The 22,434-nt window shown below is 42.7% G+C and overlaps 1 protein-coding gene across 1 annotated transcript in view; it reads left to right on the top strand.

Moving 5' to 3' along the window:
- Positions 1-22,434, top strand: part of kiaa1109 (KIAA1109) — a 193,542-nt gene that overhangs the window by 140,647 nt on the left and 30,461 nt on the right. Inside the window, 9 exon segments of the mRNA XM_080012365.1 lie at positions 766-955; positions 1,501-1,662; positions 11,118-11,257; positions 13,364-13,556; positions 17,113-17,331; positions 17,932-18,108; positions 18,266-18,403; positions 19,033-19,272; positions 19,764-19,917. Of these exon segments, the coding sequence (XP_079868491.1) occupies positions 766-955; positions 1,501-1,662; positions 11,118-11,257; positions 13,364-13,556; positions 17,113-17,331; positions 17,932-18,108; positions 18,266-18,403; positions 19,033-19,272; positions 19,764-19,917 (1,613 nt within the window).

Below are 22,434 nucleotides of genomic sequence, written 5' to 3' on the forward strand. Positions count from 1 at the left end.
CCACTATCGCCTCCACTATCATTTGTGTCTTATTGCTGTTATAACACACATTTCTGCTAAAACCAATGCTATGGCTGTATCGGCACAGTCATTTTCTGGAGTCTCCATTGTTGTAGTGCTGAAATGTGGTACGCTCTGTACCTATCAACTAACTTGTCTCCTAGAACAACGGCAGCCTCCGATTGGTCCGTCACACGGCTGGACGGGCTGAGACAAACTGAACCACCGAAGACGAACCCCATACCTCACGCTATATGCGTAAAGACTGCCTCTCATAAGGCTACTCTCCCGCAAGGCCGTCCATCTAACTGCTCCTCAATATCTACCATATTTTCTCATGTTCAAGACTCCAACTCCTTCGCTCCGCTCCTCCACTTTTGCAGGCTTCCTCGCTCCTCCATCGCCATGTGGACTTGAGTCACTCATCCCAGACTTTTCTCAGACTACACTTGGACTTGCACTGATCTGTCTGCCTCATGAGGATCTCTTTATCCTTTACTTTCTACCTTACTTTCCTGTAAAAAAAAAGTAGTTGAGTGGGCATTGTATTTAGAGCTGTCCACTAGTGATTAGATCACCCAGGACGCGTTTTAATGCCAGGTGTGAACAGGGCCTATGACATCACAGCGTATTGAAGGGATTCATTCCATATTTCCAAATTGGAACACCAATTTTTTTTGTTAAAATTATTGCCTTATGTACATCTCAAACCAAGGCCCTCTCTAGCTTTGATTAACTTCCTCTTTTCTACCCCATCCCCTAAAGCTACACTACAACTCCAAGACCCAAAAGGCAGAGTCGCCCAACATGTCTCGCGGATCCTCGCTCCAATGCACCCTCTCCAAAGAGTTCAAGCTGTATGGTATGAACGACATCGACACTCCCAGCCCCCGCACCACTGTCCAAAGCAAGACTAACTCGCTGCAACCTCCCCTGCCCCCACCCTTGCCATTAGGTACTGACCCCCCTGTCCTCCTTAACCCCATTCCCTGTCTTCATTTGATCCAATGCATCCTATAATGATCTCTTAAAAGACACTTTAAATAAATAAATAAGTAAAAGACATTTCAAATATTTAAATGAATTATTGATGAAAGGTCTTTAGGATGTAGTTGTAGATATATAGCAATATTGGGGTTGAATATCGCTCTGATCCTGTGTCATGATATCCTGTTTTAAAGGCCACCATGTTTTGTTATTTTTAATTTTTTTAAATGTTCACTTTACATAGTGAAAAACATTAAATAGCTCAAATCATTTGATGCTGGTTGGTGGTGACGGTGAGAATTATCTTTGTTTATTGCCGGAGTTGCCCCAGTGTGTAGACTTGCCAACCGCACCCCCATTTTCTGTTTGTAGAAAAGCTGGAATATGAAATTGACTCAAAGTGGCCTTTAGTATGAATCAGTTTAATGGGTTATTGGATTTCTAAAGGCCAGGATCACAAGAGTCTTGACAAGTAGATAAGTGGTAACATGTGATGTACTTGTGCCCCTGAAGCTAAGGGGAAGAGCAGCGGAAGTGTGAAGACCGCCAAGCTGTATGCCTGGGTGGCACTCCAAACACTCCCAGAGGAGATGGTAATCAGCCCCTGTCTGCTCGACTTCTTAGAAAAGGCTCTGGAGACCATCCCGATTACTCCAGTGGAAAGGAACTACTCAGGTGGGTGTCGAGTGTGTCCACCGATATCGGCAATTTAGGAATGAGAATCAGAAGGAACCTTCTTATCAGTTAACGTGTCGATATCTAGCTGCAGGTGGGATATTGAGATTCTTTAAGTATCATGATTTTGTGCAGATTTCCATTTTTCTACCCAGGCCATATTAAAATGTTTAAATGTTGGTCCGCATGTTGGATGCCTTTTCATAGCATAACCTCACTGAGTACTTTACTATTAAGAAACATACTGCTCTGCTGCAGCTTCTCACTGCTTGAATGCAGTTCAATGGGCCTTGAAAAACCTTAAATCTCCTCTTTGAAAACTGGAAGCTCACGATATTGCCTGTCTTTATATGAAAAAAAGACAGGCTGCTCTGCTTTAGCAAACCGCGCCAGCAGAGCGGTAGGTTTGAGGAGGTGTTATAAACAGTTAACACTTAGTAAATTATGGGAACCGTCAACCATTAGAAAGTCTGAATTGAGAAATAGCAAGCCTATCCTAAACCTAAATAATATTATTGGAAAAATGTCAGATTTGGAAACACTTTGTCTAAATAATATGGTTTTGCAAGGCTCTTCTATTATTTGTAAACTGAAATTTCTGTGGAAGATTCACATCCTCTCCACACTGGACATAGGCAAGCATCTGTATCAGTGCCAACATATGTATGTATTCGCACTCTGGATGGGTTAATAGATGCTAGATCTCTACGTCTGATGGTTCTCTTCTAAAAATAATGAATACCTCCTTGGAGACCAGTATATTCCCAGATGCTTTCAAGACAGCTGTTGTGAAACCATTATTGAAGAAACCAAACTTGGATAGCAGTATCCTCAGCAACTGTAGGCTGATCCAATTTACCCTTCCTGAGTAAGATACTTGAGAATGTATTTTTTTGTCAAATTAATACTTTCCTCAATGAAAATAATATCCTCGAGAAGTTTGGCAGGTTTCAAATCTAATCATAGTACAGATACAGCTTTAGTGAAAATAGTGAACGACCTCAGACTTAATGCTGATGCAAACATGCTGTCAGTTCTTATTCTTCTAGATCTGAGTGCATCATTCAAAACTATTGATCACATCATCTAACTATAAAGGAAGGAATCTCTGTGTCCAATCTCTGTCTGTCTGTCTGTCCTTTGTTTTCGACAACCGTTCATCAGATCTACTTCACACTTGGAGGGTGTATTGCTAGGGCCCTACGAATTTGGTGCAATTTGGACACGCGACATTAATAAATCGGGATCAGCCTTCAGGGCTTTGCGACTGAGTCACTTACGTCCGCAGTGCAGCCCATTCCAAACAGGCTTGTTTTGAACAGGCATTGCTTTCCGAACAATGCAGCCCATTTCCGAACTGGCACTGCACTAGTTTTAATAAATCGCCTTGAATGCTGGGTCGGTCTATGGAAAAGTGCTCTTATCTGGTTCCGAACATACATAACTGGGAGACAATTTTTTGTCAGTCTTAATAATCATGTGTCAGAGAAACGTGACATATCCCCTGGGTGATGTCTTCAGTCAGCACAAGGTAAATTTTCACTGCTATGCAGACGACATTCAGTTGTACATTTTTGTCAAGCCAAATTACCTAAATGCTCTATGTTCCCTTAGAACCTGTTTGTGTGAAATAAATCTGGGAAAGACAGAAAAGGGACGCTCTTTTAATAGGTTGGTAAGTCGGACTAAGACAAAACCAGAAGTAAAAAGCATAACTGCACCTGGAGATATATTAAAAAAATGTTAGTTCAGGGAATATTGTGTTTCTGACTTTTGTGTTCCTGTGATGTCTTGATAAAGGTCAGTAAAAAAAAAAAAGGAATCAGTCTCTGTGCCAAAAGGATAATGCCGGGTCCCTATTTGATGGTACGAAAAGGTGATTAGCAGCAATAGGCAAAAACTCAATAATAATCAAAGAGAGGGGTGATGTAGAGGTGAGGATCCCCCTTCTGACTTAGTCCTTTCAAGGAATGTTTTCCTCATTCTAGCATTAGCCTTGTTCTATACGAACAATGATATGTTAATGATAATAATGCTAAGCCTTGGAAAAATAGCCTGGCATCAACAGACCAAATCGCAAATGTGTATTAGTCTGGAATCGCTGTTCATTTTCAATTTCCAAGGGGCTTTACCAATGGACGCAGACCAAAATGTCTCTGGACGCAATTGGATAGACCTACAACCAATTTGAGCAATGACACATATGACGTAGCACTGAGCGAGTAAGTTGATAAATTTAACTTTTACAAAATCCCGTCGGAAGTACAGCAAACCCATCTTATAAACAAAACTTTTTAGAGAAAATATACCGTCATGTTCGTGAAATACTGTCCTAATAGCGGATTCAACATCCGCTCCACATCAAGGGGAGCAGTCTTGGTAAGATGCGTCAACGGCGATACCAGATTCAACAGACTTGTTCCACGTCAGCGGCAGCCATCTTGGTAAGGTGCGTCAATGGCTGTCGTATTGTATCGAACCCGCTCCATATTAGTTCAGGTGGAAATCTGTTTGAATGGGAGGGTAGCCAGACGTATTTTACAGAGCAAATGAAACTTGAGCTTGCAGATTTATCTGGTTTCAAGGCTATTGGAAATAGGATTTTGATTTTAAAAAAAATTGGATTCATTTAGAATAGATACAGGAATAAAGAGAGTGTAGTCATTTAAGTTAATGTGTCCTGCTATATAAATTGCAGAGTACTCGAACGGCTAGGGTTCAATTTAGTAAGTTCCTACATAGCTTTGAAATAACAGTTAAAAATCTCTGTGTATGTCCCTGTTACTCTTATACCCAGGTAATTAAATACATCAGGCTTAACCCTGAAAGAAAACTGGTGGTAAGATGTGTCTTCAGCTAACCTCTTACTGGCAAAGAGTGACCTTTTTGAAAAATGTCATTTGTAACCAGATATTTTGCCAAATTCTCGTAGAAGATCAAGGACATGGGGTAAAGAAGTACATGGCTCAGTGACATAAAAAAGCAGGTTCCCGCATGTAGGGAGACTTTGTAGCAAAGTCTCACCTCTGGCAATACTGCTGATTTGCTTATCTGCTCGAAGAGCAATTGCGAGCGGTTGAATATCAATATCGAACAGAAATGGACTAAATCCGCAGCCTCTGTTGAGGGAATAATTGTCAAAGATAATGATATTGGTTCTTACTGCTGCCATTGGTTTCGAATATACTGTTGCCTCACAGCTAGAAGGTCCTGGGTTCAAATTCTGACTGCCCAGTTCCTTTCTGTGTGGAGTTTGCATGTTCTCCCCGTGTTTGTGTGAGTAAGAAAGTGTGCACACTGATTTGGATTTCAACAAATAGTTTGGCTAAATCCTTTCATGAGGAAGCTCTGGGTGCTCCAGCATCCTCCCTCCACCAAAATGCATGCATGTTAGGGGCCTGCCCAGGGACGACAGATGAAAATGAGCTTACTCTGGCACATTTACATTCATGTGGAAACTGAAATGTTGATTAATGTGCACTGTCCCTGGTAAAAAAAATTCAATAAAGCAAATTTACGGAACATCGTTCCAAACCAAAATTGTCCACTGCAAACAAATTATCCCATTCTTTCAAAGGCCTTCTCTCTGTCTAAAGAGACCAATAACAATATAAGAGTGGATAATGTTAAGAAGACGGCACATATTGAGTCCATAAGAGCTTCCTGGAATAAAGCCTGTATGGTCATCATTAATGATAGATGGAATTAATGTTTTTGTAATCGCAAGTCAGTAGACTCACAGGCCGATAAGAGCCTCAGTCTAACGGATTTTTGTCTTTTTTAAGTATCAAAGCTATAATGGCTTGGTAAAGAGTCTGGGGTAGTTTCTAGATTCAAAAGTTTCTTCATATATAGATTTTAAAATGGGTGTCAATTTAAGTGAGAGCTGTTTCTAAGATTCAATAGGGAATCCATCAGGTCCAGGAGCTTTTCGACTATGCATACTGTTAATGGCTTATGTGATTTAATCTATTGAAAAAGCATCTTCCAGTCAGGCATTTGAATCAAAATCTAAACTTGGAGTATCTAACTTGTCCAAAAACAAAAAGATCTGGCTTTGCTAGTTTATGCAAGTTAATCTGACTGGTAAAGCGAGGATTAGTATTGTTTAAAAGTATTGTTAATAACTTCAGGGTTACATCTTGTATTTGGTCCAGTGTCAGTTTTGTGGATTGCATATTTAGCTGACTCATGTCAAAGGTGATGAGCTAGTAGTTTACCCATTTTGTCTCCATGCTAATGGGGAAGAGGAGTAACTATTCTCCAAGCTTAATATGTGTTGGGATAATTCTGATGACTTTTACGCTGTTTATTTTCAGTATACTGTATATGCTGTATAGAAAATGATCTTTCAGATAAGCCTTTAAGGCTTCCCAAAGGATATTTTGAGATATATCCAGATGTTAGTCTCCAAGTAAAAATCACTCTGGTCAGTTTTAAACTAAATTAATTGCAAAAAAGAGTGAGTGGATCTAGCCGCCAAATGTGTCGTAGAGAGAGACTGTCCGGAAATGTAATGTCCATTTGTACCGGACAGTGATCTGTCCGGTACAAATGGACATTAGAAATGACAATACTGTGGTATTGGGAATTAGGGTAACTCTTTATAAGACGGCCCATGTTTTACAGTGTAACTTCCCATCACTTACAATGTGACTTTCCAGAACTTGCGGTGTAATTAGCTTGGAGATTTAGAGTGTAAGTTCCCGACATGTACTGTTTAATTTCCCGAAAAACGTATCTTATTCTTTTTGGCCGCTTCCGTTAGGGGTCACCACAGCGGATCATCCGCCTCCAATACCTTCTGTTCTGCACATCTTCCTCCCTTACACCAAGCGACGGCATGTCCTCTCTCACTACATCCATAAACCTTCTCTTTGGCCTTTCTCTTTTCCTCTTGCCTTGCAGCTCCATCCTCAGCATCCCTCTCCCAGTGTAACTCTCATCTTTCCTACACACGTGTCCAAACCATCTCAATCTCGCCTCTCTCACTTTTTCACCAAACTGTCCAACCTGAGCTGTCCCTCTAATGTACTCATTCTTAATCCTGTCCATCCTTTTCACTCCCAATGAAAATCTCAACATCCTCTGTCCTTCCACATTCCTCTCCTTGACACCATACCTACCCATCACCCGGTCGTCACCTATGACTCTGATCCCTTCGCCAACATGCCAATTGGGATCTGCTCCAACGACCACTCTCTCTCTTTTTGGGGGATGCTCTCCACCACTATATCCCATTCACTGAAGAATTCTTCTTTCTCTTCCATCTCACACCCAACTCGGGGAGCATATTCCAGTTCATGTTAGATTCTGTTCATCACTCTGTCCAACACTCTCGTCACCTCCAAAACACTCTTGACATATTCTTCCTTCAAGACTATCCCTACCCCATTTCTCCTGCCATCCACTCCATGGTAAAGCAGTTTGTACCTGGCTCCAATACTCCTGGCCTTACTCCCCTCCCACCTGGTCTCTTGTACACATAGTACATCTACCTTCCTTCTCACCATCATGTCAGCCAGCTCTCTCTTTTTACCCTTCATAGTGCCAATGTTCAAAGTTCCTACTGTCAACTCTACTCTCCTACCCTTCTTCCTATCCTGCTGTCTCAGGACACGCCCTCCCCCTCTTCTTCTTCTTCAGCCGACAGTAGCACAATTTCCACTGGCACCCTGTTGACTAACGGCACCAGTGGCGGTCGTTGTTAACCTGGGCCTCGAACGATCCGGTATGGAAATCAGATTTGTTGTCCGCATGTTTGATTTGGCATGGTTTTGATGCCGGATGCCCTTCCTGATGCAACCCTCGCTATTCACTCGGGCTTGGGACCGGCACTGATGACACACTTGCTTGTGCACCCCCAGTGGCTAGATTTTCCCGAAATGTATGAATCATAAATATGTACTGTATATGGATGAAGTGCAAATGCTTTTGCCCTCTTACGGCAGTTGTCACAATCATTTTTATGCATGAGGGGCAGCTTCACCCATGCTCCAGGGACTCTTATTATGCTTACGTCTTCTACTTCATTGTATGATTTTGAATAAGAAATAGTCGAGAAATGGGTCTATACTTTGGAAAATTTTGCTCCCTGCAGGCATGTTCGTCCAGCACTGCAGCAACTCATAATGGGAAGGCTAGAGTAGAAAGCATAACTTTCCTCTCTACAAGGCTTTGGAATTGTCTCTGAAATTGTTTTGTCATCCATGGACTAAAAACTAACAATACAGTAATGTTTGTATTAGAGGTGTGACGATTCCAAATCGAAAATCCATCTAAATGAGTGTTTGATTTCGAACTTACAAGCAGGTTCGCGTTTCTTCCCGTACTTTTTTGGGTAATATTGTCCGACAAGGTCACCATATTGGGGCGGTCATGATCTGCCGAAACCAAATGCAGCGTGCGCTGGTGGGTGTGGGCCCCTCTGCGGGGTCAACTGTGGCTTGCCCAGCTCCAAACAGACTTTAATGAAATTTGGTTTGGAGCTGCGGGCGAGCAGCAGTCGGCTCTGCCAGGGTTGGCTCAAGGCACACTGCACCTGCCCACCAGCGGATCTGGGGGGGCGGGGGTAATTAAAAAATGTATTACGGTCCCTCTTTTTTTTTTTTATATATATATTAAATGTGCCGACTAAATGACCAAATTTCTCCATGTCTCCTCTGTCAACAGTAAAATCAAAATTTATTTATTCTTTTCTAATGGCCTATTCAGAACGTTCAAAATAAAATAAAAAAACTAACAGCACTGTTTTCCAAATGGGAGAGGGAGCAGCGTGCACCTGTACCGTCGCTGCGGTGTGCGCTGCAGGGGTTTTGCGTTCTCACTTTCCGTGTTTGAAAATGGCGACTTTGCAAATTCGGAGGGTCCCACGAAACCCCGCAGTGCAATGAAAGTGAACGATCTCATGAATCCTAATGAAAGATCCCACCTTGGCCGCTGTGCTCGGGCTCTGGTGCACCCCCCGCCTCCATCCAGTCTGTCAGGTCTGTCATTTATTTATATATTTATTGCCTTGTTTATTTATTTCAAGATTTATTTCATCTGAATATTTATTTCTATTTGCGTACTACGTCCACATACATCCTCAATGAGCACAAATGAATGAGCTGCATGTGCTGCTGCTCCGTCTGTCACTCTCCAGCGTGACAGACGGAGCAGGAATTCTGAGGCCCCACCGAACGTCCTGCCGTCGGCCTGTCCCTTTATTTCCAGGTTTTCTAGATTGGAAGCCACGGGGCAAATTTAATATAGCATATTGTCAGCATTATGTCAACATATTGTCAGCATATTGTCTTTTTAAGCTTTTTTTTGTGGATGTGTTATGTGTGGCTGACGTTCTGTGTGGATGTCCATCATGTTTGGTGGCGCGGAGGCCATGTGGGTGTGATGTGTGGGTGTATATCTTTCTGCTGCCATCATCGGAGAGTGCTCTAGGTTTGATTGGATTCAATATGTTGGGGCGGTCAGTTAAATGGCTTGATGCAGATAAGCCGACAGAGCCACAGTAAATCTGCTCCGCGGACCAGGACCGCACCGGGTGACTTCTGGTGGACTGTCCCTTGCCCCATCTATTCCGACATTATCATTGCATGTGTGAAAAGGCACAAGATGGTAATGTTCCTGAATGTAGCTGCATGTGTGAATATTGAAACTCACTAGAGGTACTGGACAGGTTGTCCCAATAATTTATCGGGAACTATGTGTGAAGGGGGCTTAACAATGGCATAGTCACTGCTGAAAAAATATACATATGTTTAAATCAAAACAAATTGGGACCTTAAAATTGAATGGTGGATTTAGAGAATCGTGACAAACCTAATAATGTATATCACAGTACTTATTCTGGAAGTACAGCGTAACAACAGGAGGCGGGCCGGTATGAAGTTCGCACTGTTATCCCGTAAGTGGCCTATCCTGGTTATCTTTTGTAAGATGGGTCTCCTGGAGAAACATCACGTCTGCATGTAGGGCCTTCAGATGGGACTTTGTCATTCATTACTGTCTTGTGGTCAGAGATATAAATGAGGTCATCATGTGTAATAACGCCTCGAAAACTTTCCTGTCATGCTTAACTAAATGAAAAGGAAAACAATTACAAGCCCAAAAAATGCACCGGACCCTGGTTCCCCATGCAAGCCTCTCCCAAACTAAAGGCTGCGTTCCCCTCACAAGAGGTCACCATAAACATGTGTAGTCTCAGTTATATCAAACAAACTCCAAAAAGAACTACACACAGGTCAGAATAAGTAAACACAATAACCCCCCCCCCCCACCCGCATGCATGCATACCTACAGGGAGGAAATGAGTAACCTGGAATGTATATCTGGGGGGAAAAAAGGGAATGTAAGCATAAAAACAATTAAATAAAAATTAATGCTTCCTCAAAGGTAAATAATTCCCTTCATTTAAGAAACAAAAACATGACTAAGATAAGTAGCTAGTACTTAAAAATAGGAAAAATGAACTGCCGTGATAGAGCAGCATTATCCATTCAGGTAGTTCAGAAAAGGCACAGGAATGTTGCATAAGTAAACAGTTCTGGCCAGTCAGCCGAGCTAACAGGCTTGTAGTATTCCCCATACAGTAGTGTAATCAGGGTAAATTAAGATACGCTTGCCATTGTGTAAAACTAGTGCATGTCCATTCAAAATTAAGACATTTTAATGGCACAGTTTAACAAAATGTCATTGATTCAGTCCTGTGTTCCAAAATGGAAGACAAAACTGCCAATTAAAGTCATACACCGAGGAAAGATACTCTTTGTGACTCATAGCCTTTGTGACTTCAGGCAGAGTCCTGAACCCCTGCCCCCCACCAGCTCGTGGTTCGCTGTTTAATGAAAGTTTGTTTATATTACATGGTGTCACGTAATACCACCATATTCGACACTGCATGTCATCGGGTCCCCAGCAATACAAGCAAAGTGTGAAGTAGACCAGATGATCGGTTGTCAAGATAATCGAAGGACATACAGAGATTCCTAGATTTCTTCCTTAATATAGTTAGTTAGAAGATAGTTACATAATTAGATGACTGTTTTTCTTGCCATTGTTCTTTACTTTTGTTTTCGTTGTTTCTTTTGTTTGATGTTTTTCTCCTCAAATGTACTATTCATTCACTTTAAATAATGAATTACTGTAAATGATTAATTCCTAAATGTTAAGAACTGAGCTGCAGATTTTGTATGAAAGTTGCAATACAAATAAACATTATTATTATTATTATGATTATTAAGATATTGGACAAAAAACAGTTGTATTCCTTGGTAAAAATGTATCTTCAATGTTCATAGGTTTTGGGATTTCTGTCCAAGCTTCTACTATGGACACATCTTGCTCTTACTGGGATAATATAATATGTTGTGCTTTTCCACATCATGGTTTATATCTCCTGATCCAGCAAGATGGTTCATCTTGAATGTTCTGATCTGTATTTTCTATCCTTACCTTAGTCATGACGACCCATGAGGAGGACATGGGGCAGTTTGAGCCCGTCGACCCTCTGGAGGAGTCCACCACCTCCTTGGTGTCCTCTTCCACGTCTGCATACTCTTCGTTCCCTGTGGACGTGGTTGTCTACGTCCGAGTCCAGGTACCATCAGCCAGGCAGTTGGAAGGGCTTAAGGCTTTCTTATAAACAGAATATAAGTAATGTAAAAATTTATTAGTAATTATTACTTCAAAAAGAATTGTAAAGAGCTAGTGTGCTCTCATTCCTTATGACAAACAATAGTGCATGATTGTGTCCTTGGTCTAGCTTTTCCGGCTAGGTGGTGGAGTATATAGGGCCGAGACTTCTCAGACTTGAGTCAAAAGTGTAATTTCGTATTGAAAATAAAAGTGTGCTTTCGTCCTGTGGTGTTCAATTTTTTCATTCCACACTAGGGTTGTCCCTTTTCATTTTCAAGTCGAACTATCCTTCGAGAAAAATTTGCACAGCAGACTGTTTGAAGTAGTGTGCCTTGTATTCAAGCAGGTGACGTTGACCTATTGCATGCACTATTTCTATCGCAGCCCTGTTTTGGATCCGTACCCACCAGTTGAGGCGGCTGCGTAAACGTCTGGAAAATCTTAACATACACTACTCACAAAAAGTTAGGGACATTTGGCTTTCGGGTGAAATTTATGGAAAATGTAAAAAGTTCACTCTAGAGTGATATTATATCTTGAAAGTCGGGCATTTAAGTAGAAGCATGAAGTAGAAGCATTTCCTCATCTCAAACAATTTATTGAAACAAAAGCCAACAACAGTGGTGGGTATACCACAACAAAAAATGTCAATGTCTCAATAACTTGTCATGTGCCCTTGAGGATCAATTACAGCTTGACAACCACGTCTCATGCTGTTCACAAGTCCACTTATTGTCTGCTGAGGCATGGCCCCCCACTCTTCTTGAAGGGCGGCCCTCAGGTCATTGAGGTTCTGGGGTACAGAGTTACGAGCCTCTACACGGCGACTCAGCTGATCCCATAGGTTTTCTATGGGATTCAGGTCTGGAGAAAGTGGAGGCCACTCCATTTCAGGTACCCCAGTCTCCAGCAGCCATTCCCTAATGATGCGACCTCGATGAGCTGGAGAATTGTCGTCCATGAATATGAAATTAGGCCTGTGTTGTTCATGCAGGGGCACAATGACTGAATTAATGGTGTTATCCAGGTAGTATGGACTTGTCACTGTACCATTCACAAAGTGTAGGGCAGTTCTGCATTGACTAGACACCCCTACCCACACTGTAACACCACCACCACCAAAGGCTCGTCTGTGGACAACAGTGGCTGATGCATAGCGCTCTCCTTGACGTGTCCAACATCGTTGGCGGCCATCATTTCTGCTCAACGTGAATCGACTTTCATCAGAGAACAGCACTGAGGCCACTGGTCCCTTGTCCAGCGTCAATGCTCCCTGGCCCATGCAAGACGATGATGCCTGTGCCTGGTGGTGTGGTCAGGTACCCTTGCAGGGTCGTCTAGCACGCAGACCACGCTGATATAAACGGTTTCGAATGGTCTGACGTGACACTTGGGTGCCTCTCACCTCCCTTAAAAGTGCCTGGAGTTGAATGGGATTCATCATCCGGTTCCGCAGGGCACTGTTCCCAATGAAGCGGTCATCAGTGTGGGATGTGGCCAAAAGATGTCCACTTCTATGCCTTTCTGTGACTCTTCCAGTCTCTCTGTATCTCTGTTGCAACCTGCTGTTGACACTCTGTGACACTCTAAGCTCAGTGGCCACTTCCCTCTGAGAACATCCTGTTTGAAGCCTTGCAATGGCGAGGTACTGTTGATCAGTTGTTAGGTGTCGTCTTGGTCTCATGATGTCAAAATGTGAACAGCATGATGAAGAGGACTGTTTAAATACCAATTCTAATTGAACCAGGAAATTTATTGGTCGATTCATGGATCAAACACCTGTTGTGAATTTTTCCGTTCAGCTCCTTGTTAGAGAACAGCAAGTTGTGCAAAAAGTACTGAAACATTGAACAGTTGGACATGTGCATTCAAAAGTTTAGAGAGGGTCAAATTAAGTTCACCTGTAAAGGTTATAGTGCATTTAAGGTTCTTCCTGAAATTTCACCCAAAAGCCAAATATCCCTAACTTTTTGTGAGTAGTGTATATTAAAATAAAACTAATGAAGTTATCCGGTTTGCAGGACTACTTTTCAAACGACTCAAACTGGATTTGTGTCACTGTCTGCAGCCTTCCCAGATCCGCTTCAGCTGTCTGCCTATGTCCAGGGTGGAGTGTATGCTTAAACTGCCCTCCTTAGACCTGGTCTTTTCTTCCAACCGTGGCGAGCTGGACGTCCCCACTGCAGCAAACCACCCCACTGACGGACAGCAGCCACCATCCTCCACACCACCGGGGCAACACATCCCCAAAGCACCCCCAAGTAAAGGTCTCACACCACTAGTTGTCACTACTTATTGAATTGTAATGAAAAAATCTTAAAAACGAAAAGATTTTAATCTTTTTTTTTCTGTTGCTTGTGTTTTTACAATTTTACAATGTCCTCTCATGGCTCCAGACTGCGATCATTTAGCGACCATTTTTGGAGACAGTGCTACTAAATGTTATAACTATGAGCACCAGCACGACTTGCAAATATGGCAAGCATTTTTTTTTTTTTGTTTCTTTTTTTTTGATTATCGTATTTCATGTGAAACACTAGGCGCGAGCAATCGTGCGTGCGTGCGTGCGTGCCTGTGTGTGTGTCCACCAAATTGACCACCACATTGATTTTATATATATATTTTATGTTTAAAATGGCTACAATTTTATTTCATTGTAGAGCTGCCAGTACCACTTTGGCACCGGCTCCTATACAATAGGTATCTACCTGACTGAATCGCAAGCCAATTTTGGTGTCATGCCCAAGCTGGCGAATGAAAATGCCCCATGTGCCTTCCTTAACATTATCGTCTGGAGCTCGCTGCTTGAAATGCTTTGTGTGAAGCACTGCCGCTTGAACCAAATAGCAGCGGCACTAGTCAATGTCGCATTTTGATCACTTAGCCGGTTATATAGAGGTTTAAAAGGTTCCTAAAAGTTTTCACTACCAGTATGTCCAGTTCACACAAACTGTCAATTTATATATGAAAAGTAATTAAGCACAAATGGGGTAAGTTCATAAAAAATCGCACCCATCTAAAAAAAAAAAAAAAAAGTTTAATTACTTAAAGCAGCACTATATAACTTTTGGTATTTGGGATTTGCTGCCACTACAGTTTTTGGGTGCAATTGCACTTTTTACACCGTCATAAAACATGATCCAGTGTCAGAAAATAATTTTCTTTACTGAACAAATTTGAAACTTATCAGTCACGTTTCAATCACAGTCTATGTTACAAATGCAAAGTTTATGTACACCTAGGTTACAGCGCCCCTTGCAGGGACCTCGCCACTTCAGCGAGCATTCAGTTCATGGCTCCGGAGCCTCTCTCCCCACGTGGGGTTCGGTCCCCTGCTACTGCTGTAGGTACCAGCTGTGCTCGGCCTGGCAGATCGGCTCACTCGCTCGCACACACGGGTCAGAGGGTGAAACAAACCCTGTGTCGCAATGAAAGTGAGGGCTGGCACAGGCCGGCTGAGGTGCAGGTGCCATGGCCTGTCTCATGCGCGCCGTCGGGGATCTTGAACGGCTAAGTTTTGTATGAGCATTATTACTGGACATTTAAACGGCAAGTTTATAATTTATTTATTTTTTTTACTAAATTTTACGCTGGATGTGGGACTAATGAGCCTCAGTGCTGTTTTCTGATGAAAGTCAATTCATGTTGAGCAGAAATGATGGCCGCCAACGATGTTGGACACGTCAAGGAGAGCGCTATGCATCAGCCACTGTTGTCACCAGACGAGCCTTTGGTGGTGGTGGTGTTACAGTGTGGGCAGATGTGTCTAGTCAATACAGAACTGCCCTACACTTTGTGATTGGTACAGTGACAAGCCCATACTACCCGAATAACATCATTAATCCAGTCATTGTGCCCCTGCATGAACAACACAGGCCTAATTTCATCTTCATGGACGACAATGCTCCAGCTCATCGAGGTCGCATCATTAGGGAACGGCTGCTGGAGACTGGGGTAACTCAAATGGAGGCGCCTGCACTTTCTCCAGACCTGAATCCCATAGAAAACCTATGGGATCAGCTGAGTCGCCGTGTAGAGGCTCGTAACCCTGTACCCCAGAACCTCAATGACCTGAGGGCCGCCCTTCAAGAAGAGTGGGGTGCCATGCCTCAGCAGACAATAAGTCCACTTGTGAACAGCATGAGACGTCGTTGTCAAGCTGTAATTGATGCTCAAGGGCACATGACAAGTTATTGAGACATTGACATTTTTTGTTGTGGTATACCTACCACTGTTGTTGGCTTTTGTTTCAATAAATTGTTTGAGATGAGGAAATCACCATCGCATGCTTCCACTTAAATGCTCTACTTTCATAATATAATATCACTGTAGCGTGAACTTTTTACATTTTCCATAAATTTCACCCAAAAGCCAAATATCCCTAACTTTTTGTGAGTAGTGTATGTGGCTGCCATTTCAGCCAGACATCTGAAGGTCGATCATAGGACCATTGGATAATCCTGTAGCAACAGCCATCTGGTGGTGGGGAATGAGTGTGACTGCCTCGTGACTTTGTTAACCTTAGAGGTTCTATGAATTCCGGATCACCACCAGAGTTTGGCCTGCCATTCAGAATCTTGCAGAGAACTCTCAGGGCCATTTCCTGGGTGCACGTAGCTTTTATAGTGGGGGTATATGGTCTACATGAGATGGTCGCAAGTGAATTTGTTGGTATAAATACACAACGTGCGAATGCGCACAATGGACAACCAGGTGCTGAAGCACCACCACCTTTGCCAGCCATTCGGAATCCATAGAACCTCTGTTACATTCCTTAGTTTATCACATTAATGTAAAATAATCCAATTGTGGTTCATCACATTTAACGACTGTATTTGGTAATGATTACTCCAATACTAACACAGGTACTCCTCACTAAACAACCGAGTTCCGTTCCTGTTCGTCAGACCAAGTCGTTGAGTGAATTGGTCCATAAGCGAGGACACGTGTTATTTCACTGTAATGGGGCGTGGCGATTGCGAACGCTAATGTAGTGAATACTGATAGACTGCGGGAATAAGACTGAGAACGGTGATGTGCGATGAGATGCTTGACGCTGAGACGCTGCATGCACGCTGTGGCATTTTATGCAGTGTACAATGCAGACTGGTCAGAGAGCAGGTCGTAAGTCCGAACGGTCGTTAAACAGGTAGGTCATTAGGTGAGGAGTACCTGTACTAATTATTTCCAACATAATTTTGTACATTTGGGCCTTCTTATGAACATCAATGCAATGCAATTTTAATGAACTTTTAATTAACACGCGAACAGTGAATTTATCCAAAAGCGTGACTTGGGTGTGTTTATTCTCATTAGAAAGAGTGTATTTCGCGAGTGACCGTGACTTTCATGAACAGACATTGCACTAGGCATTCCTTTTACTCCGCTTCCGTTAAGCTCTTTGTCTAACATTGTAACCTTGTAACATTTAAATGTACCATTATAAACGTCTTGAAACTCACATTGTGCAAATGAACTTTTCTTTTTTTTCGTTTTAAATATGTGGCAAAAATATGGAATTTTACAGGCTGCACCTTCAGACATCATCTTGGGAGTTAGAAACACAATCTCTGTGACATGGCTGAAAGTTCAAATTTTTTCAACTTTTTCAAAAAAGTCCTGTCTGATAACATCGATTGAAAAGGACGGGACCTTCCAAAACATGAGAGTTAAAGGGAGTCAAAGGCACATAAAGGGATACTAAAGGGAAATGTCATGCCTGTGTGTCCAGTTCCAAATAGCAATGTGCTACCAGGCCCTCAGGTTTAGCCCTACCCTCAGTCATATATACTGCCATTCTTTGTGACCTCATTGTAGCATCTCCATTGCTGGGGAGCCCCTTGGGTCGGAGTCGACACAGCAGCAGCCAGTCAGATCTTGCCGGACCCCTTGGTAGCTCCACCACTGCTATCTCTTCATCGGGCCTCAGCTTCACAGCCTGTATGTCCGACTTCTCTCTCTATGTCTTCCATCCCTACGGTGCTGGCAAGCAGAAGTCTGCCCTCACAGGCCTGCCCCCAGGCCAGGGACCACTAGGTAGGCAGAGTGGAAAAGGTGGGGTGTCAGCACATAACATTATATATTTGTAATAAAAATGCTTCCTGCTTTTAATGTTTGCAATTATCTAAGTATTACATTATAGTGTTGTATGACTAATGGCAAGATTGAAATGGTTAAATTACAGGTTTTACAGAACTTTAGGCAGAACAGAATATACAATTTGTAGTAGACAGTCAATACCTGTTTATCTGAACCCAACTTAGTCAAACTCACCTGTCAACCGAACCAGCCCGATTTCAGTGGATGTAGTGTGTCATCCTGGTACTTTTCACATGCTATATGAGCATACTATGGTTTGGGACCTACAAATTCTCGTAGTAATTTGGAATACAAAATAATATGCTGGTATTCCATTTTGGACATCGAATACCAACAGCGAGTACTTAATACTCATTTAAATCTCATATATTGTGATTGTTTACAAGTGCACATTCCTCTCTGTCATTACGACTCTCACTCTGCAATCTATTTTATAAATTGATTAATGATATTAATATTTCCAAATATATTGAACACAGAAAGGCACAATAGGAAACTAATGTACCGTTCATTTTGTCAATCGAATTTCTCTGAAAGGTACAGTTGATGAAGAACCCTCATCAGTGACAGGGAGAAAAGACTCACTGAGCATCAACCTGGAGTTCGTTAAGGTCAGCTTGTCCAGGATGAGGCGCACAGGGGGTCCCACCTTCATAGAGAGCTTCATCCCCGCTAAGGGGGGCAAGATGGACACCACCCTTATCAACATCTCAGGTGCCCTGCCACCCTACCATTCAACTCTGGAACATTTGAATATGTGTGGCTCTAATGATGTGTTTGTGTGTGGTTTTATACTGGCGGTGATAAGAGGGGCTTGATTGTTAACTATTTTTTCCAATGAACCAAATATGTGCTTGCTATCTTTCCCCAGCTGTGTGTGACATTGGCTCTGCATCTTTCAAGTATGACATGAGGCGCTTGAGTGAGATCCTGGCCTTCCCCAGAGCCTGGTACCGCCGTAGCATCGCCAGGCGGCTCTTTCTTGGAGATCAGACAATCAACCTTCCAGGTGAGTACTATATTTTTGAATATTTTTGAATATTTTTGATCGTCAGCGGACCATATTTTTAATTGTCCTTTCATTTTCTTCAACCTCTCTTCCTAGTCATCGCGGTGAGGAAATTCCCTGAATGGGACACCAGTTTACATCAGGGCCTGCAGTTTTCTTTTGCACACAAAAACCGACCACTACGCTATGCCACTTTCATCCTGAAGTTGACATATTATTGTTTCCTTGCCTGAAGAAAAAGAGTAGTTTATACATACATGTATATTTTGATCCATGGACCAACGGACCAGCTGGTTGGTTCGTCAGAAAAGTTGCAAAATTTGATATTTGCAATTCGATGTTTTGAGTATTTTACATATTTCTATTTTGATTTTATTATTACCATTATCTCCCAAAGGTCACAAAATGTGGTGAAACTTGTTTTTCAAAACCTCATTTTTCTCAGGCAGTCCTGAGAAAAATTTGGCTTTGTCTGTCTTTTACTGCTGTATCTCTCGGACAAAATATTGTTTATCACACCATCTAAAGCAGCTTGTCTCCAGCAAGTTCAATCTCAAAGCACTTCTGTTTGAACTTTGCAGGCAATTTAAGACTTTCTTTCATATTCATCTCTCTTTTTTTTCCCTCAGCGTCTGGCCCAGCCACACCAGACTCCTCTGAGAGCATTGCCCAGCACCTGTCCCCTGAGTCCAGCCGGAAAGCCTACTGGAGGACTTGGGACGGAAGCACTGGGGTGCAGCACTTGTCGCAATCCCCCAATGTATTTTCAGAACACTCAACCAACAGTAACATGTCCCCAGGGGGCCACTTGAAGTCCACAGCGCCAGGACGTACAAGGAGTGTGTCGGATTCCTCTGCTCCAAGAAAAGGTAGCATTGTTATAAAACAATATAAATGCTAGTTATTTTCACTTTAGAAAGTATATTCAAAAGTATAAATGTATATTTTATGCTGTTCTCTTCGTGAAAGGTTTGAAGAAGAAAGATTCAGCTGACAAATATCGGGGACATTTGCCCCCTATCCCGATCCGACCCCAAACTCACTGGAAAATGTTGCTGTTTTTTTTATTTTAAAATTCCCTGATTCAAGATTTTATCAGAATTTATTCTGGATTGGCAGTGGCCATAAAATAAATGATGAAAAAAATAATAATAATAATTGTGGAGAAGTAAGAATTAGTAAGAAAAATTAAAATAAGATTGTTATTGGTATCAGCTTGTATTCGTGTCCTAAAATAAGAATTGGTATTGTGCCATCTCTAAAGTAAACAAAACACTTTACTGCTAATGTAGCACTGAACATGCATAAAGGCCCTGCAAAAATTTCATTTATTTTTCTCTTTCACTTCCTCTCTTCCAAGACTCTGTGCCAAAGACGCCCACTCCATCAGCTAGCAAGAACGGAAAAGCCACGGGGCAGCAGGGCACACCCTGGGAGACCCTTGTGGTGTTCGCAATCAACCTGAAACAGCTCAACGTCCAGATGAACATGAGTAACGTAATGGGCAACAACACGTAAGTGGGCAACACTCATCATCATATATACCCTGCTGCACATTTTATTTTGCCCCTTTTGTGTCATTTGAAAATACTCAAGAAAACAAAAAATGTTTTTTTTAAATGAAGAAAAATAATTTGTCAATATTACAGTGTTTCCCAACCAATGTGCATGTATCCCTGTGGTATGCGGTCAGTCCCCAGAGGGTACATGAGCATATTTTAAAAAACGTGCACAAAAATTATATTGTGCCGCGTTCACATTAATGCAGATTAAAAAATACTGTTTTCAGGTCAAAATGTTGTCGGTCCACCCTTTACCTGTTCTGTCACCAGGCTAGGCATACAACACAGGATAATTGTATACCATTGCATCCCGGATAGTTATTCTGCAAGTGGAGTTCAAATTCCCAACCTGCAAAGCCAATCTTTATTATTCATCAAGAACCAGTGAATAATAAACAAGACAACAAAACAATAATTAGAACAAGGCAGCATCGTACCATCTGCGGAGGGCGGTGGAGGATGCTAAACGGATGTATAGGGACAGAGTCGAATGACAGATGGAGCAATGGAACACCAAACGCTTGTGGCAGGGGCTGCGGACTATTGCGAACTACAACAGCAGTTCCTCCCCAGCCACGAGTGTGGATGTCTCCATAGCCAACGAACTGAACTTCTTTTTTGTGCGGTTTGAGTCTAACAACACCACTAGCTCGCCATCTAATTGGAATTAAACCGCTGGGGATGAGCACGCACTCTGTGTCCGAGCATGACGTCAGCAGGGCTCTGATGCGTGTGAACACAAGGAAGGCTGCGGGCCCAGATGGCATATCTGGGCAAGTACCGAAGACCTGTGCCAACCAGCTGGCCTGGTTGTTCACTAGAGAATTCAGCACCTCCCTGGCCGAGTCAGTGGTCCCGTCCTGCTTCAAGAGGTCCACCGTCATTCCTGTCCCGAAGATCGCCTATCCAGCCTGCCTGAATGACTACCGTCTGGTGGCTAATAAAGGATTATATCTGCGCCTCCCTCCCTCGCACCTTGGACACGTTGCAGTTCATGTACCAGCCAAAAAGATCCACAGACAATGCGGTCTCCCAGGTACTGCCCACCACACTTACACACCTGGATGGCCTATATGAGATTGCTGTTCATCGACTATAGTTCAGCTTTCAACACCATAGTCCCCACCAGACTGTCTGTCAAGCTGCGGGAGCTAGGACTGAGCACTCCGCTGTGTGCCTGGATCCTGGACTTCGTCTCAGCCCGGCCCCAGGTGGCTAGGTTGGGGAGGCACATGTCCAGCTCCCTCACCCTGAACACAGTATCCCCTCAGGGTTGCGTCCTCAGCCCCAACTGTACTCCCTGTACACACATGACTGTGTGGCCAGGTCCAGCTGCAACACCATCATCAAGTTTGCTGACGACACCGTCGTGGTGGGCCTGATCACCGACGACGATGAGAAGGCCTACCGCGAGGAGGTGGCTGACCTCTCACTCTGGTGCCAGGACAACAGCCTCCTCCTGAACATCAGCAAAACTAAGGAGCTGATTGTGGACTAGAGGAGGGGATTACAACCAAGGACATGCGTGCCAGCAATACATCAGTGTATTGCTGTTCTGTTCAGTGTTACTGTATTGCTGTGTCGTACTGTTGTATCTCCATACACCCTTTATTCATATGCACTTTACTGCAAATATCTGTATAGCCTATCCCATATACATAACTCTATTCACTTCACTTCTATTTTGTACCCCCACTCTGTATTATCTTTTTGAGTCTTATTTTATTTTTATTTTATTTTATTTTATTTATATTATTCTATTCACTAACGGCATTAGGTTTTTAGTAATTAGTTAGTTTCAGTTAGTTAGATAGCTAGGAGTAGTAAAAAGTATTTAGTCAGCCACCAATTGTGCAAGTTCTCCCACTTAAAAAGATAAGAGAGGCCTGTCATTTTCATCATAGGTTCACTTCGACTATGAGAGACAGAATGGGGGGAAAGAATCCAGGAAATCACATTGTAGGATTTTTAATGAATTAATTGGTAAATTCCTCGGTAAAATAAGTATTTGGTCACCTACAAACAAGCAAGATTTCTTGCTTTCACAGACCTGTAACTTCTCTGTCCTCCACTCGTTATCTGTATTAATGGCACCTGTTTGAACTCGTTATCAGTATAAAAGACACCTGTCCACAACCTCAAACAGTCACACTCCAAACTCCACTATGGCCAAGACCAAAGAGCTGTCAAAGGACACCAGATACAAAATTGTAGACCTGCACCAGGCTGGGAAGACTGAATCTGCAATAGGTAAGCAGCTTGTTGTGAAGAAATCAACTGTGGGAGCAATTATTAGAAAATGGAAGACATACAAGACCACTGATAATCTCCCTCGATCTGGGGCTCCACGCAAGATCTCACCCCGTGGGGTCAAAATGATCACAAGAACGGTGAGCAAACATCCCAGACCTGCAGAGAGATGGGACCAAAGTAACAAAGGCTACCATCAGTAACACACTACGCCGCCAG

The sequence above is a fragment of the Zeus faber genome (assembly GCF_960531495.2).
Source record: "Zeus faber genome assembly, chromosome: 13".
Taxonomy (NCBI): domain Eukaryota; kingdom Metazoa; phylum Chordata; class Actinopteri; order Zeiformes; family Zeidae; genus Zeus; species Zeus faber.